Source organism: Cyanistes caeruleus, chromosome 10 (assembly GCF_971803275.1).
Source record: "Cyanistes caeruleus chromosome 10, bCyaCae1.hap1.1, whole genome shotgun sequence".
Taxonomy (NCBI): domain Eukaryota; kingdom Metazoa; phylum Chordata; class Aves; order Passeriformes; family Paridae; genus Cyanistes; species Cyanistes caeruleus.
The window spans coordinates 4,483,550-4,501,834 of record NC_141710.1 but is presented as its reverse complement, the minus strand read 5'-3'; the positions used below and the strand labels follow the sequence as shown (position 1 = coordinate 4,501,834).

Genomic DNA, 18,285 nt, shown 5'->3' with positions numbered 1-18,285 from the left:
GAAGCTGTGGTGTGGAGGGCTCTCTCAGCAACCAGTGCTGTGCAGCCTGATCCACAACCCCCAACTACAGACCTGCGTGTCATTTCCAGTTCCATTCCAGTTTGGTAATTTTTTATTTTTTTTTTTTACGCCTCACACTGTTTAAGTAAGTGATGGATACTGTGGGGAGGAGTGTGAGCAATTTCTCTTTCACCTCAGCGATTAGAAGAGCAGAACTTCCTATACACTTTCCACTCTTACGATTATGAACTGAAAGACTCAATGATTAAACCCCACCATGGTCAATTAGCCTGTCACGCTGTCCTGCAGGAAAAAATTCCTCCCGGCACGTTAGAAGGGAGCGTAGAATTCAAAGCCATTAAGGGATTTAATGGTCATAAGTGAATATTGTGATGCTTCTGCTGAAAATCTCGAGCAAGCAGGCAGCTCCCAGTGATGGATTTGCTAAAAGTGAAGCTGTCACTGCTCTGGGGATTCCAGAGGAGCTGGAGAGCAGCCAGATGTGACAGCAGGTAGGAAGGTGACAATGCAGGTGGCTCTTCAGCCTGGACGAGTGAGGAACAAGGTTTAGGGCAGTAGCCAGCTTAGAAAAACAAAATCCCCTTCCTAAGCAATTTGGAACAGAGCTTTTGTGTTTCAGGGAAAAGATGGACACCTTGAAAAAAAGGTTTTGCACCAAACTGCCACAGAAATCCTTACTTTTGAAATTCTGCACAGCAGAGGATTTTGGGAAAAGGTCAGGAATGTTTGTATAGGAGATTCAAAGACTCACACTGGAATTTAATGTTGTTTGCATCATTGGACTTGATTATTATTGCATTCTTTTAAAATATATCAGCTGTCAAGCAGCCCTGCTGCTGGCATTCCATACTGTAACAGAACAGGAGATGTGTTTACAGTTTGGATTTTACTTCAGGATCGTTACAGGCAGCAGTGGCTTGGCTGGAGCTGAAATCCCCATCCTCTGTGGGCCAAAGGCCCTTTGTTACAGTGAAATGAAATGCTGCTGCTTCTTAGTTCTGAAAGGACCGTAAGATATAAAAGCAGATTAAAACATTAAATATAACATCAGTATGTTTTATATACTTATAAACAGAGCATTTAAAAAACATTTTTGTTTAAAAAAAAATACCAAGAAAAGGAAATTCTCTTAAACTAAAACACTGGTATTCCAGCAGTATTTCCAGTTGGGAAAGCTTCTGAGCAGTGTGTTGGGTTTTGGATAGTGGGGGAGCTATAGGAGTGGCTTCTTTGAGAAGCTGCCAGAAGCTTCCCCTGTGTCTGATGGAGCTGATGCTGGCCAGCTCCAAAACAGACTTCTCATTATCCTACCAATCTGATTGGTAATAAATTCCATAAATTTCCTCAAACTGACTCTGTTTGCTCATGACAGTAATTGCTGAGTGGTCTCTCCCTGCTTTTATCTCAACTTAGGAGCATTATATTTTCTCTCCTGTGTCCAGCTGATGGAGCAGCTTTGCTGGGCACCAGGAATCCCACAGTCTGTCACTCTGGGATTATCTTTTTTTGGAGGTATTTTGGCAGAGCATTTCCGGTTGTGGCCATGACCCCCTGGCCTAACCTGGATGGATGGCTGGGGCAGGCTGGAAGGGTTTGGGGATGAAGACAACCACAGCTAAGTGGGAGCACGGGGATGTCCAGGGCCTCAGGGTGAGCATGAGGTGATTCAGTGGGTGACCTCCAGGATGGGATCAGATGCCATAAAGGACCTGGACAAGGGTTTGGAGATGCTGGTCAACAGTGGCTGGATGAGCCCGGGTGTGCCCATGTGGGCAAGAGGCCAATGGGTCCAGCAAGACCAGGGCAGTGACTGGACACTGTGAGGCCCCTCAAGTCCCAAGTCCAGTTCTGGCCCTCACAAGAAGGACATTGAGGAGCTGGAGTGTGTCCAGGGAAGGGAATGAAGCTGTGGAAGGGGCTGGAGCACCAGGAGGGGCTGAGGGAGCTGAGCCTGGAGAAAAGGAGGCTCAGGTGGGACCTTCTGGCTCTGCACAACTCCCTGACAGGAGGGGGTAGCTGATGAGGATCAGGCTCTGCTCCCAGGGAACAGGGACAGGAGGAGAGGAAACGGCATCAAGTTGTTCCAGGGGAAGTTCATATTGGATATCATGTAAAGGGTGGCCAGGCATTAGAATGGGCTGCCCAGGGAGGTTTGGAGTCCCCAATCCTTGGAGGTGATCAAGGAAGGCCCGGACGTGGCACTCAGCGCTCTGGGTTGGGTGACGAGGTGAGATGCGGCACAGGTTGGACCTGATGGTCTTCGAAGTCTTCTCCGACTTCAGTGACTTTGTTACGCTGTGACCGTCACTACGCAGGGACCGGGGATGATGTTCTCCCTCCTCCTCTTCCTCCCGGCGCCGGGCGGGATGCGGGAAGAGGCGGGAAGAGCCGTGAGGGGGATCCCGCCCCTCCCGCCCGCGCTGAGGGGGCGCCCGCGGCGGCGGGAGCGGCGCGTGCGCGGGGCGGGGCCTGGCGGCGGCCGCGCCGTGCGAGGGTCCGGCGGGGCGGGGGGTTCTGCCCGCTTCCCCCCGGCCCTGCGTCCGTCCCTCCGTCCCCGCGGAGCGATGGTGCCGCGGCGCCGGGAGCCCGGCGGGGGGCGGCGGGGCCGGCCCCAGGAGGCGGCGGGGGAGGCGGGCGCGGGGCCGCGGCGGGGCCGCCGGGTGCGGGGCCCGCGCCGCCATCTCCTCCGCCTCCTGCCGCCGCCGCCGCCACTGCTGCTGCTGCTGCTGGTGCTGCCCGTCGGCGTCCAGGGCCAGCTCGGCCCCGGCTCGCACGCTCCGGACTGGCCCCCCGGCGGCCCCGGGCCCAGCCTCAGCATCTACCTGAGTGAGGAGGAGGTGCGGCAGCTGATCGGTGAGTGCGCCCGGGGGCGACACGGGGCCCGGCGGCCGTGCGAGGCTGAGGTGGGGGGCGTCCGGCCGCTCAGGAGGGACTTAGGGGAGTTCTGTGGTCCGGGATGGAAGTTTGGGGGCCTGGAGAAGGATGGGGCGCTGTGGGACATGTCTGGAAATGATGGGCGTCAGCAGGACCGGAGGTGGCCGTGAGGTCCAGCAGGGAATTGGGGGTGTCCGTGGGAATGCTGGGAGGGAAACAGATCTCGGATGCAGAGGAGGGTGGAAAGGGCTGTGACTGGGGATGAAGGACCTCCAGCTCATGAGAGAATGGGGATCTGTGGGTCTGGGATGGGAATGGGTGAATCCAGAGATTTGTGTGGCTTCTGTGGGAGTGGCTGCGAGCGGGCATGAAGGACCTGGGGCTCGAGAGGGTGGGGGGCTGAGGCACTGGGGTGGGGATGGGGGTGTCAGCAGGACCAGGGATTTGCTGTGCGGTCCAGGAGACTAGGGATGTCTGTGGGATTCCTGCAAGGGGTGCAGATTTGGGGGTGCAGGGGAGGATAGAAAGGGTCATAAGTGGGGATGAAGGACCTGCAGCTCAGGAGGGGACTATGGGATTGGGGTGGGGATGGGTGATCCCAGGGATCTGTGGGTTTTGTAGGACTGGGGTCATGGTGAGAGCAGACGAGTCAAAGGGGTCTGTGTGCTGCCTTGTGTCTATGTGTTTGGGAGAAGAAAAGAGCACAGGGCTTTCACCCTTATGGTGAGGGACTCTCCAGATAGGAGCAACCCGGGGTGGTGTCCTGTGGGAGCACGGTAAGCCCTGGAAGAGGCGAGCTCGGGTCCATGATTTAATTAGCCAGGCAAGCGACAAGGAGAGGGCAGAGCGGAGACCTGGCAATAATTGGGTGTGTGTGTGAAAGGAATCTTAATTTCTAGGCAGGCTGACAATTGCTGCGCAAGGACTTGGAGGCAGTTCCTGAAGTCCCCCATCTGGCCTGCTGTGGAAGGCTTTCACAGGAGTTCTGTGCTTGGAGAGTCTGACTTAAACAAAGATTTGTTTTCTGTAGGCTTTGGCTTGCATAGGCTCTTGTTTAGAGTTGGTGGCTGTAGTCTTAAAACAAATCTGTTGGTGACCCCAGTGATTTGTTTTTCCCAAGTGCCCTGTATCTCTGCAAGCTGGAAAACTGTCAGTGCAGGACTTTATTTGTGTCAAATGGACAAAATAAAAAGATCTCCAGTTAATTGGCACTCTCTGAGCACACAGCTGACCCAAGTTAGGGGATCTGGGGACTGAAGAGCGCTGTAAACATTTTTCCCTCATGATTTGTCCTGGTGATCAGTGTCCTGCTGTTGTCATTTGTGTGTGGCACGTGCTTGCTGCCAGATGCTCCAGTACAGATACAGGGTGAAAATGTCTGCCTTGATGGTGAGCAGGGATTCTAAATAAGTAGTTTATCTTGGGAGTACTGAATGGTAAGTTTTGAGCTCTTGTCTGTCTAGTGCCTGAAATCTGTTAGTTGGATTTGTTCAGGCTTCTGTGGCCCACTGGCATAATTATTCATCATGAAGTAGCAACTGAGGAGGCAAGATGTGCTGTTACTGTTTTTTAAGCTTAATTTCTTCCTGTAGCCTACCTTACTACTACATGGCTGAAGGCGCTTAATACTCAGCTGTCTGTAGCTGGTTTATATCACTTTAAGTATCTGACATGAACGATCTGTTCTGCCTCTGTGACCCCAGAGACTTGGATAAATTGGAATCTAATGTGGAGGTAAACCGGGACTCCCTTCAGTTAGTGGGATTCAGATCACTGGAAATCTTTTGCAAACTAAACTTCTGGGATCTAAATTGTTGTTGTTTGCATAAGCAGATTTAATTTTAGGGGTATCTCTACATGTGCTCTCTGCTATAGGTGAGGTGTAGATTCTGAAAACAAACCCAGCTTTTCATATGTTCCATTTTGCAGTATCTGATTGAGGTTTACATACAGTCAGGTTCATGGTTTAAGGCCTCATACTGATGTGTGAACTTGCAGAGAGCAGCAATGGGGGTTCAGCTTCTGGATCTTCCCTGAGAAAAGCCGTGGTTCAGCAAATGCTGGGATAGTCAGCCACGGGGGGATAGGAAAATGAGGTTGCTTGTGAAGTGTGAAGTTCAGTGAAGCTGCTAATAGAAACCGGATTCTTTCACCTTTTGTCTCTAAACAAACTCTTGTCTCTGTTACTGTCTTGCTGTGGCTGAACAGAAACTCTGACTTTCTGAAGTGCTCATAAACCCAAATGTTGCAGGAGTTACTACAGCCCGTGCTGTTCTCGTGCTTCTAAATATCATCCCTATACATCTTTAGGTGACAAATTTGATTAGGAATAAGCGTAAGCACACATGTGGCTGCTGAATCAGTTGCAGACAGCGATGCAGAGCTGGAACATCCCCAGGGTCTGGTGGAAGCTCTGTGAGGCCATATCCCCACGTGGTCTCTCCATCAGCCAGACTGACATGGTTCAGTGGAGTGTCTGGTGCTGCTGCTTTCCCTGAACCCAGGGTTTGGTGTCTTGCAGAACCATGGGTTGTGTTTTAATCAGGTTGTGGCTCTTGTAAGTGAAATAGGAACTTGTTGCAAATTATTTGTAGCTGCTGTTCTTTGTGGCATGGAGGAAGGACAGATAGGGTGATTTACAGTGAAAACTGCTCCTTTCCTGTATGCTCACGCCAGATTTCCACCATCAGGCTGTGGAATTCTGACCATGTGTCTGCCTTAGGAGGAATTGTTTTGTAGTCTTCAGGACTTTATGTAAAATAAAACTAGAGGAAACTGGCTCATCTTGTTGTGCAAGGTGGATTTTTGTTTCAAAATGCTGCAGAGTTCTCAGGGTCTGAAAGCAGGACTTGCTATATGGCAGGCATATGGTGTCTCTGTCAGAAATATCTCTTGCCATTCCCATGGAAAATATTCCCAGCCATCCAGACTATAAGCCTTTGGGAAAAATAATCTGTGGTTTTCACATAGCTGAATGTGTCAGATTCCGCTTGCACCAGGCAGGATTCGGCAGCAGAGGGGATGGAGTAGGAAGGAGGGGACTTGGCTGAGGTGTCTCTGGCGAGGGCAGCAGGAGCCAGAGGTGTCAAGGAGAGAGCAGTGATGAGGTACAGGGTGATGGGGAGTTGGGGAGGAGGGAGCTGCTTTTGGGGAGAGATACCCAGAGCACCACAACCATTTTAGGGGTGTCTGTGAACTCTCTTGGCACCATCATCTGTAGCTTTTTGGAGCTGGTTCATCTGGCGAATCTTTTTTGGGCCTGTGCTTAGACCTGAAGGAAGTTTTGTTCGTAGTGACTAACGTCTTATATAGTGACTGTACAGGTGTGAGAACACCTGATCCTATCCCTTTTTTCCAGTGACCACTTTGTGGTGCTGAACACACAGGTGGTGTGAAGTTAGTGATGAGTTATTCAGTAGGAGGTCTCTACTTGATTTAGTGACTTTCATTCCAGTTTTCCCATGAAATCAAAATGTGGTGTTTGCCTCATGTTGAACTGCTCCATTGTTCTGCTTTTCACAGGATCCTGGGATGTGAAGGCTGCTATATCCCTGTTTTGCAGGTAGCAGTCTAAGGTTTAGAGAATAAGGTAGAAAATATTCATTATTATTAGATAGCTTGCTTTAATAATTAAGGATTTGATTTACTCTGTTTCAGTATATGGTGTTATTTGGCACTTTGTACATTCCTGTTCTGTCTCTTAGACATTGTGAGTTCCCAGCAGTTCTGAGCTCAGCCTCACAGGTTCTACCTCCTGATTCTGAGCACCAGAATCAATAGCTGCCTGTGAAAACTCAGCTTAAGCAGTTCTGGCATTGCAGGCTGCTCTTTTGCAGCATTCATATGACAGCAATAAGGTGCTTAAGCAGTGAGGACAACCCTTTCTGTCCCTGCAGGGTTTTTTTTTGGAGACTACATGACTTTCAGCCGTGAAATTGGTCTTGTGGATAGTCCTCCTGTCACATGGCTGTGGGCCTTTTTAGGAGTCTAGTCTGGATGTTAACTGAGACTTTAGTCCCATGGGGGGAAAATACCACCACATTATTGTGTAACTAAGGGGTATCATAATGGATATACATATATATATATGTATATGGGGCTAAATTAGTCTTTCAGGGGAATTTTAAAGTCAGAAGTCCTACAATGTTTTCATTGAGTTTCCAAATGTAGTGTTCTGTGGCCTAGTTTCTTCTGAGCAATCACTGAATGCTGTCTCTTAGTTTTATATTTGCACTCACTCAGTTACAGAATTAAATTAATTTCACTTACGTGACTTGTACTTACCTGTTCTGGAATTTCATTGAAAGCCATTGTGCAGTTTAGTAAAATGACTTGTCTGGCTCTAAGATGCAACATTGATGCAAAATCTATTACAGTAGAGAGTTGTTTGTTTGGTTTTTAAATTGAGGTGGTGACTCACAGGGTGACTGAGGTTGGCAAGGATCTTTGAAGGTCATCTGGTCCCACCCCCTGCACAAGCTGGGCCACCCAGAACTGCTCGTTGGGCACCACATCCTGGAGCTTTTGAACGTCTCAGAGGATGGAGACTTCACCACCTCTGTGGGCAGCCTGTGCCAGTGCTCAGTCACCTCTGCTGTATGAGTTTTTCTTGCTGTTCAGGCAGACCATCCTGTGTTCCAATTTGTGCCTGTTTTTTTGGATCTTGTCACTGGGCACCAGTGGGAACCTGCTTCCATCCTCTCTGCACACACCTTTGAATATTTATATACATTGATGAGATCCCCCTGAGCCATCTCTTCTCCAGGCTGAACAGTTCCAGCTTTCTCAGTGTCTTCTCATGGTAGAGGTGTTGCTGTTCCTTTAATCCTCTTTATGGTACGTCACTGAACCCTCTCCTGTAGCTCTGTGGTTCTTCTATCGGGGAGCTCCAGGTGTGCCTTCACCAGGGCAGCAGGGCAAAGTCCTGGGAAGTTACAGGCCATATGCAATTTTGTATGTTAGAAATGGAATCTAAACATCATCTTATTGCAGCAGATGATGTTAATTGTCTTCATTTTATGCTGTGAAATATCTTTGTTGATGTCGCTGTGTTGGGGTGTTGGCCAGAGGAGTGCCCAACAAAAGTGCTTTATGGTATTTGCACTGTGTCTGTAGTGGCTGGAAACCCTCTTGTTCCTTTGTTGCCAGATTGTTATGAAAGGGAGTTCAAAGTGTGTATTCTTTGTGATTCTTGAAAAGCTTGAGGGCCTTGTTAAAATCCCACTCAGCCTGTCTTGGATAGCATCACAGCCTGGAGCACCACCAGCCAGCCAGTGTGGTGTGCTCTGAGTGAGGGTTGTTAGCAGCACCCAAGATCATTTTCCGTGGGAGTTGGGGAACTCACAGGCACTGTAAAAAATGCAGCAAAGAGCCCCTAAGGTTGCATGAAAATGAAGGAGATGTCCCCAAGGAGCAGACATTTGAGTACCCCAAGATGTGGAAGCAGATGTGTGTGTAACTTACAGTTCAAGATCAGGTTGTCTTGAGTACGTGTTCTGAAATCTTAATTTCATAGCTTTTAAGTGCTGGGCTCTGAAGAACAGAAGCTTTTTGCAGGCTGTACTTTTGCAGTGTTCCACATGTCTGTCTTTGCAGGAGCACAAAATCCCACTTCATGGCACCAGTAGAAAGGGAAAGATTTACATAGGTGCACACCTGGATGTGCATACTTCTAATCCTGAAAGACACCACACACTGAAACAAAACTGAACTGCTGAAAATATTCTGATATATCCAGTGAAGTGCAAGTGCTGGTTTTAGGATAATAATTCTGTTATTTGGCTCTGTAAAGCTCTTTAACCCACTGATAGTCTGTGATGGGTGCCAGTGGGATTGGGGATGGATGTTACCCAGCCTGCTCTGGAGCAGTGGAGCTGGGGACAGGCAGATGTTTGGGGCTGTTCAGCAGCAGCAGCAGGTTGTGACAAGTTTCCTGCAGCAGCCTGTGTTCCTTCTGGAGCCTCCCATTGTGCCTGGATGTCTGTCTGTCTGACTTACCTATGTCCATTCTGGAGCCTCCATTGTGCCTGGGTGTCTGTTGATCAGATTGACCCAGTGCCATGGTTCACATCCATATTGAGGCTTCTGAGACCGTGTTGCAGTTGGGGTTCCTCTGTCCCTTTCCATTCTGTTACCTCCACTTGAGCAGTTCTAATAACAGTGCACCACCATTTCTTTGGAGAGGTGCGAAATTGTATAATCCACTGTGTTATTGGTAATGCTTGCAAACCTGCAGAAGAAGCTTCCAGAAGCTTGAAATAGCCAGTGGAAGGCATTCGTCCTAGAGGAGGCAGCCTCTGGCCTGGATTAGGATTGCTTTGAAACCATATTCTGTGATGCCACTAAGGCAGGAAGTCTGTGAAATAGACTTTACTCCTTGAGTGTGTTGATCTGCTCAGCATTGCTGAGGTGGGTGGTTGATTTCTGAAGCCTGCTTTACCACATCAGCTGATGTGTTGGGATTTACACTGCAGGAGGCTCTGGATCCTGCCTGGAGAAGGCTCTTCCCTTCTGCAGATCGGTGCTCAGGCGCGACTGCACAGCCAGAGCGCAGCTGGGCTGCTTCATGCAGTGTCTGTGCTCAGGCCTGGGAGGAAACAGCCATTTCAGCTTCCCAGAGGCCAAGGTCTGTCTAGTGATAAGTGTTTGTGGCTCTTGTAGCATTTGTGTGTCAAGGACTTGGAAGAAACCTGACCTCTGAGGCTGAAAATTGTCCTGGTGGTGGTGAGAGGAAAAATTCCCAAAACTGCATTCCTCACTCCTTCGACTTTACACCTGCATTCTGTTTGACAGCATCCTATTTATCACTGCTGATTGATTGGCGTCTTTCTCCCTCCAGTGCACAGAGAATGGGAATGAAAGAGAGGAAATGGAGGCACAGCTCCCTGCATGCATGAGAAAAGCCAGCAAGAAGGGCTCAGGATACTGGGAGGAAGGACCTTAACGGCTCCTAAACACCACCTGCACAGAGGGAAATACAGGAGATAGGGGTCATGTTCACAGGCATGAAAAATCCCAGGGTGGTGTTTTCCCGAGTGGGAGCTGTGGAGGCAGCTGTACTGTACTGAGTGTTTAAAAAACACTCTGGGTTTTTAAAGGATGGAGCCTTGTTTTTCTACTCCCCTTCTGCTATTCAGAGTTGTGTTTGGATACTGGAAAAGCTGAATTAATGAGACAAATTCCAGATGTGTTGATTCATGGTTGTGCTGAGCTCTAGTGAAATGACTTGATGACTAATTCCTACCTGAAACTATCCAGACTGGGATATCACAGAGGCTCCTGCTTTCCTTGCAGTGGACAGGTGTTAAGTCAGAGTTACTCCTCTGTACTTTAGTGTGCAGGATTGAATCGTACTCGGGGTCTCAGCCATGAGAGCAGGGAGTACAGGCTTAAGTGCATTTAATGAGTTATGCCTGTTGAATTGAGTTCTTTTCCCTTTTTCCCCCAGAATGGCAGCAGCACCAGCAGCTCCCACGTCAGGATAACGTGGCTGACACTCTCTGCAAACGCCTTGTGGTGGCACAAAGGGCTCGATGGCAGAGGCTTCAAACGCATTATTCTCTTCCATCGCCGCCTTTGTCCTTCTTTCAAGCGGATAACTCACATATTTGCACTGACTGCTCCGGAGAGCTGGGAACAGAAGCAACAGCATGAAACTAATGTGATGCTTTAGAATTTCCCTGCCACTTACTGGGTGTTGAATAGCTGTAATTAAATTAACCAGTATATTGATTTCAGCACGCTGCTTGGGAAAGAGCAGAGTGGGAACACAGGCATGGGAGCTGCTGCTTGGGAGGCTTGGAAGCTAGAGCAGGCTGGTAAAATAATGATGGTTATCCTTTCCAGTTTTTTGGACCTTTTGAAATAAGTTGATGGCCTTGTAGAGTAATTCCTAATAAAGGAAAAAAACACTAAGTTCTTTGAGTTTAGAGATGGCCACAGGAGTGAACAGACTTTGCTTAGTTTGTTTAGAGCTCGGTTTTGGATTAAACAATCTGTGTCACTCTGATGAAAGTGTTCAGAGCACCTCAAAAGATGTGGACAGTCCATTATCCCTTCAGCAATCCTGTTAGGCACAGAACCTGGTATGGGCTTCAAGGCTGAGAGATCTGAAGCACTCAGGGAGGGTGTGTGTTTGTTCTTCCTAATTAATATTAAATTTATTTGTACTCTGTCAGGCTTGTGCTCATTACTGGAATAGCCATGGCACTGGCCAGGACACTGTTCTGGAGGTGACTTAGGGTCTTGTCTGCAGAGATAACTAAATCAACATGTGGGTGCATTGCTATAAGTGAAATAAAAATAAAATGTGACAACTTCTCTGGCTAGGTGACACTGAAACATCACAAACACACGTTATTCACAAGCCCAGATGACACCTAGCATCTGGGTGAGGTGGTGGTTTTAGCTGGGAAGATGACAGCAGCTCCCTTCCAAAGCTTTGGGGCACTACTGAGCATTTCATTAGAGGTTGTTTTATTTTGAGAGCTATGTTCTCAGCAATTGCAGTTCATGAGGAGGAAATCTTTTGGTTTTTTATTCTCAGTGTTTGCTTTCATTCTAATTTAAAAGGAGCTTCAAACTTCATATTACAGTAACAATGAGATTTGCCATAGTTGCTGAGTTAAATTTATATTTCATAAGTACACTTAAGAATAAAGTTATTTTATATTTTTCCCTAAAGTTAGATTTATTTTTTTATATTATAGTGTTTCTTTTCAGTTGGTTCCAACCCTGTATCTGTGCCATTCCTATTCCCACTTGTCCCATTTCCCCTTGTCCTGTGTGTAGGTCCTTACCACTGATTTTCCTCTGCCTTCAAGTATCCATTTTATGCATCTCTACTGCATTTTTCCTTTGGAATCGATACTTCAGGTAATTCATGTGCACCATCCTGCCTATTAATAGCAACATGGCTGCTGGTTTTGGTGAGTTTCTAGGTTTTCTCTTTTTTCTTGAAATGGCTGAATTTCATTTAGAAATATGTTCTCAGGAGCAGAGTTCAGTTGCATTTTGCTCTGAGGTGAGATGTACAGTTTTGGTTTGGGTTTCTTGCCCCCACCCCCCCAAGTGTCATCCCATTATGAAGGGATCTTTATATCCTACCCAACAGAAAAGTGGAGGGTTTTTTTTCTGTAGGTGTAGGACAGAAAAACAAGCAGGTGGCTGAAATGTAACTATTGTTGTTCAGAGACAAAGGGTATGCAGGTGGGTTGTAGAAACAATAAATATCTTCTGTTTAGTATGGATTGAGTTAAATATTGATTGTACTTCAGCAGGTGGCATCTCCTAGGGGAGCTTCTTCCTGTGGAAGTGAAGAAGTCCTCCCTCTGACTTTCCAAAAAGCCTTTCAGTGGAAAAAAATCCCATTTGCTTGCTGTGTTGAATTTGCAAATTGTATTTAACAGTATCAAGGAGGTGAATTGGGGTGAACTGCCTGTGAAGATTCACAAGGACTTAAGGAGAGCTCTCAGCTAAGAGTTTTTCTCCCCTTTGCTGGATGTTGGGAAGCTTCCTGCCAAGATTTCCTGCCGGGAAGTCTCGGTTGGTTTTCAACAGTGCATTAATTGCCTTGAAGTTATGTTGGATATTTCCTCAAACTGAATGCCTTGCACATTACATTCCCCACTCCAGCTCATGAGAAGTTAACTCTGCACAGATAACAAATAACCACAGCCCATGTTCCCTTTGCTGCTGCTCCTGGGAGATGGGTGAGCTCACAGAGCTGTGAGTATTCCTGTTCCTGGGTTTATGCTGCTTCATCATCTCCATGTTTCTGAAGGTTTAACTCCGTTTTGGCCTGTTTTATTTTTCATCACTCATCTTTTCCAGAGACTCCCAGCGTGTAAGGTGTTTAAAAACAAGTATTTCAGCCCAAAATCCTGACCAGCAACTCTAACTGGCAGACTGTAGCTTTGTGGAAAACTTAAGTAAAAATGCAGGTGGACGGCTGTGGTCAGTTACCTGTTTTATTAAAGCAAAGTTCACTTTGTTGTTGTATATGCTGGATATGCACAAATATGATGTAAGTAGCTTTTTCTGCCTCTGTATTTTCAGAGGCTTAGTATTGCATTCCCAATAGCTTGCTATTTTCTAAACTAAATTGATCCATGTGGATCAGTTTGCATTTATTTCCTTGTATCTTTGAACTCCCAGCTGTAGTTTCAGCCCTGGGCAAGCTGCTTGTTGAATTAATTAAGTACATTCAAACTAATAAGGCTTGCTCTGGGAAATGTGTTCTTTCTACCCTGCAAAAAAAAAGGAAGTTTCAGTAGTCAAGAGCTGATTTTTAATTCTGCAGTCACATTCCTTGGGTTTGGCTTGTATTTTCGAGTGGACATTTGCAGAACCTGTTGCAAAAATACCAAAGTTTAGCATTTAAAGTCAGTGTTTCAGACTTAGGGTGCACTTTAAGTGAAAGAAAAAATGGAATTAAGAAGAAGCTATCTTTCTTCAGCAAGATCAGTTGTCAAGCGGTGGGAGAATCCGGTGTGTTTATGGAGTGGAATGAGCAGGCTTGGGAGGGGGGGTGATGTTGGAGGGGTGTTAAACCTTGTGGTTTGTACTCTCACATGAATGTTCATCCTGGTGCAGAGACTTGTGGTCTGGCCACAGGACTAATCCAGATGAGCTGCTCAGGGGCAGAGGCCTCATTCTCTGGAGTACATAATAGAACAAATAAAATATTTATATACAGATTGTAACTCACTGAACTGGGTAAATCTTCCCTATTGGTTTCAGTGGCTGTGAGTCAGGATCAGGAGTGGCTCTGCTCTGCATGGGCAGTGGTGATTTGATGTCACTGCAGAGATTTCTCAGCTGCTGATGAAGAAACTCTTAAATTACAGACTAGAGCATTGAGAAAACAACCTCCAATTTCAGTAATTTCTCTGCTGGGGAGACACTGGACCAATAATTGTCAGTTATCGTTACCAGACTGCTTTTAATGAAATGCTGCTTTTTTGCAATATTCTAGCCCTAATCTAATAGGAAGCTCTTGTACTACACATTTTGGATCTCCCATTTAAGACAAAATCTGCCAGAATTATGTTATGGAGATTTGAAGTGACTTAGTAGTGAAATTAAACGCCAGGTAAGAGACTTCTAAACACTGCTGTCATCTTTGAGAAGAACGTGTTAGTACTGGTGCATGCTGCAGGATAGATTTGCTTGATGAAAGTAAAATCCAATTTTCCCATGGTGACAGAGGCAAGTTTCTTCTGTATATTGTGCTTAAAATTTAAAGAAAAAAAGAGTTGAAGCTAGTGAAGCTAGACTGCATTTGCACATGGATATTTGAAAATAAGTGTTTTGTTAGGCTGCTAGACTGACATGATTCAATGTTGTCATGAACACAAGGGCTACCCAGCATCCTTGACATCTGGGAATGAAAGTTGGCCTCTCCCCTTCCTTTGTGAGCTTCTTCAGATGCTTTGTTATGTTAAACAGTGCAAAGAATGACAGACTTTCTCTGTGCTGCTGCTTAGATTTACCTTTTTGTTTGCCTTCAACTTTAATTCATTCTTTCGAGTCTGTGCCCAAGGTACAAAGATGGGGAAGTTAATAATGAGATTTAGAGGTTGCCTGGGTAAAAGGTTGGTAATCCAGTAGAAATCCAGTAGATTTCTGAACTGATTTTATGTGTGTTGGTGTAGGTTAGTCAAGTCCAAGTAAGGAGAAACCAGATCCTCCCTTGCTGTGCCTTGTCTGCATACGGGCTTGTTTAGGGAGCTTTGCCAAAGCAAAGCTGCAGCCCAGCTTTTCCAACTGGCCAGCATCGATCACCAATATTCTGCTTAAACCAACAGGAGCTGCTTTTCCTCCTCTGCATTTTGTGATATTTCTTTGTAAGGCTCTCCAACCCTTTCTTTATGTTTTGCCACTTTGCTTAGAAAATTATTGAGAACCTGCCCATTTCCTATTGCTGTTTGTACCTGGCCATGCCTTCCCTTATGGCTGGAATGTGGTGCAGCTCCTGGTGTCAGCACTGAGCTCCCCTGTGGCTGCAGAACACACTTGCATGCCTGGCTGCTTGCCTGCACAGGCTGGGGCTTTTTCTCACACTGGCAAGTTTAGGATTGAGTTGGGGAGGTAGTGAGGGGATGAACAATTAGGAATGGAAGGATGGTCTGGAAGCAGATATGCCCTGTGGTGGATTAGAGGTGGGGAGATTGGAGCTTGCTTGCCTGAGGAGGACCCTGGTTCTTAGCTGTGTATGGGAAATGGAATTTTGTCAGTAGTTTGCTGATGGGAAAGGATGTGCTAGAGAGGATAAGTTTTAATTGTTGATAAGCTTAAAAGGGGAAATTACTCTACAGTATTGGAACACTGACATTTCCCCAAGAGTGTATCCGTTGGTTTCCCGGCTTGGAGAAAACATTGACTCAGATTCCTAGAAGAAAAAATATCTAGTGTGAAGCAATTGGGAGATACTGCCTGTGGATTTAATCACAGAATCATGGAAAGGTTTAGGTTAGAAGAGACCTTAAAGCCCATCCAGTCCCACCCCCTGCCAGGGGCAGGGACACCTTCCACTAGCCCAGGCTGCTCCAAGCCTTATCCAGCCTGGCCTTGGGACACTTTCAGCGATGGGGCAGCCACCTGCCTCAGAATTTATGGACTGGGGGAAGTGTTTGCTTAAACATGCAGATATCAGTGGAGCTGGTGGTCCTGAAAGTTGCCGGTTCCAACGTGTTTGGTCCTGTTCTCTGTTTTACTTTTCTCTTTCTTACAGGTCTGGATGCAGAGCTGTCTTATGTGAGGAATGATGTGGTTAATCACTATGCCTTGTCCTTCAATCTCCTAATACCCAGCGAGACCAACAATCTCCACTTCACCTGGCATGCCAAATCCAAGGTGAGCAGGCATGACTTTTGCTCTGGGTACTTGAGACACGAGCTGTTCTGCTCGGTAATACCCACTGCTATCATTTAATGTCTTTTTTCTTTGCAAAATTAGCATACGCAAGGTGCAAAATATATATTTATATGACTACAGGCAGTAAGTTAAGATGGCATATGTCCAAGCCGTTCCTTATTTTAGAAAGTTGAATCACTTATTTCAAAGTATCTCATACTTCTTGCTCCTGGCAAGGTCTGTGTATGCATACAAGCCACTGGCTGTGGAATCTCTTCCTTTGGTGCATTGGACACACAGAAGTCCATCCATGAACTGAAGCCTCTGGAAATCATATGTAGAGCAATTGTTGTAGAGATTTCTAGAAACATATGCCTGGAGACAAGGAGAGTCTATAAAAGCAGCATCCAGTATGTTATTACTGAACCCTGATTAAATGGAAAGGGTCTTTATGTCACTTAATCTCCGTGCCTGGAGCATGTAGCAGCAGCTGTCAGAGAGATTGCGTATGCTCTTACATTCTGAAGCATTTCCAGTTAACAATTTATTTTCATATATGAAATGATCTGTTTAGTCTCTGCCAGATGTTCATTCTGTTTTTTTTTAAAACTTGAGTGATGGTTGTTCTTCTGCCCTTAAGTAGGAAAGGCTGCAGTAGGAGCAGTAGCATTAAGCAACTCCACTAGTGCAGGTCCTGAAGATTCCTCCTGCCCTTGTTCTTCCCTTTGAGGTGTAACTTGTTAAGAGGAATGAATTTTGGCCTGCAGTGGAGTTGTGTTGAGTGCCAGGCAGCCCTGATCCCAAACTCCACATGCACAGTGACAGTTCAGTCACTTGTCATTTGAGTAGGAGTTCCATTATCACAGCTTCAGCTGAGGCTCCCTGCATTGCTGGCCCTGCCTCATGTTTCCTTGGGCCTGGCTGTGAATTCTGAGGAGGAATTTTGGAGCTTGTGTAGCCTTGCTTCCCATTGCTGTGATTCCACCCCTTGGCATCTTTCATTCTAACTTGGTGTAGTGTGACTTGAAGGAGCTCAGAAAATGGGTTATTCCTCTTCCCTTGGCATCTTGACTGGAAAATAAATTGATAACAGAAATGAACCATATTATATTTTAGAGGCGGGGCAGGACTAACTACTGGGAGAAAGTAAAATTGATTCAGCTGAGAGGGGGGATGTAGGATGAATTTCCAAGAGGAGCTTGTGACTTAGATTAGGTCCTGTGCTTTTTTTTTGAATGAATGTTTGCAGAGTCAGCTTCATAAGTAGAATGAAAATCTTGAATATAGTTGAATAAACTATTTCTAAGCAATCTTGTTTGTAGAACTGACTATGAGAGGGGGAATTTTAAAATTCTAGCAGCTTTAACAAACTGGCTTTTGAACAAGTAAGTTTAAAAGTGTCATCAAGTGAGGTTTGTGGAGGATTTTTTTTTTAATACAAGCACTCTGAATTCTGCCCTGGATTTTAAGGCATGATTTCAAGAGTAACTTCTGTTTTGGCTTTCTTAATTTGAATTGCCACAAGAGTCTTGATACTAAAATGTCACATAAAAGACTTGGTATATGGACACTTAAAATTACCAGCACTCCTTGAAAATAATGTATGTTTTTTTTATTTTCAAGAAGAATTATGAAAAATGATGTTGCATTTCTTTATACTCCTAGACAGGTTGCAGATGTGTTTTCTTTCTCCCAACTTGTTGCAGGTTGAGTATAAACTGGGATTTCAGGTCCATGATCCCATGGCTATGGCGCTGCCCCAGGCCAACATTTCTCTGCAAGGAGAAGTTCCTCGCACCCTCTCAGGTAAACTCCCCACCCCCATCCAGCTCATGGATGAATAATGGTCATTTAGCCACAAATGCAGTTTTAGTAATCTTTAGTCATCTGTGAATGCTTAACAAAATTGACAAAAATTAATTTAAACTCTGTGTCCTTTAATGCTCTAATAGCTGAAGTGATGAGGCATGAAGACTAAAATAGCATTTCTTAGTATCAAGTTCTTTATAATGTGATAATTTATGATGTTTATGATGTACTTCATAATCAGAATCTCAGAAGGACCTTATTTAAATATTCTCTCATCCCAGTGTCTGAGAAATGTCCCACTGCGCTGTAACCCCTGTGTTGTGTTCACAGTGTTCCGTGTTGAACTCTCCTGCACCGGCAGACTCGACTCCGATGTCACAATACTGATGCAGCTCAACTTAACAATAAATTCATCAAAAAACATCACAGTTTTAAATTTCAAACGAAGGAAAATGTGCTACAAAAGTAAGAGATTAGGTTTCAGATATTTAAAAGTTTTTACTGTTTAAGTACGATAGGAAAAGGGAGTGGGATGGTGTATGATCCAGGACAAGAGTAACAGAGTGAATTTTGGGGAGAATCAGAAGGAACCAGGTAAAATTCTGCTTTTCAGAGAGGAATGGGGACTTTTGGTTAAAGCAGAAGCTGATGAATGTACAACTTTTCCCAAGAGTTCTGCTGCACTGACTGACTTTTATAGATAGATAACAAAAAGCATTTTCTCTC

General features: G+C 45.8%; 1 protein-coding gene across 1 annotated transcript in view; it reads left to right on the top strand.

The window, feature by feature from the left end:
* The first annotated feature begins 2,570 nt into the window (after positions 1 to 2,570).
* Positions 2,571 to 18,285, top strand: part of RYK (receptor like tyrosine kinase) — a 46,261-nt gene continuing 30,546 nt past the window's right edge. Inside the window, exons 1-4 of the mRNA XM_086843233.1 lie at positions 2,571 to 2,874; positions 15,629 to 15,750; positions 17,457 to 17,556; positions 17,890 to 18,024. Of these exons, the coding sequence (XP_086699359.1) occupies positions 2,586 to 2,874; positions 15,629 to 15,750; positions 17,457 to 17,556; positions 17,890 to 18,024 (646 nt within the window). The 5' untranslated portion in view covers positions 2,571 to 2,585. The remainder of the gene's footprint in view (positions 2,875 to 15,628; positions 15,751 to 17,456; positions 17,557 to 17,889; positions 18,025 to 18,285) is intronic.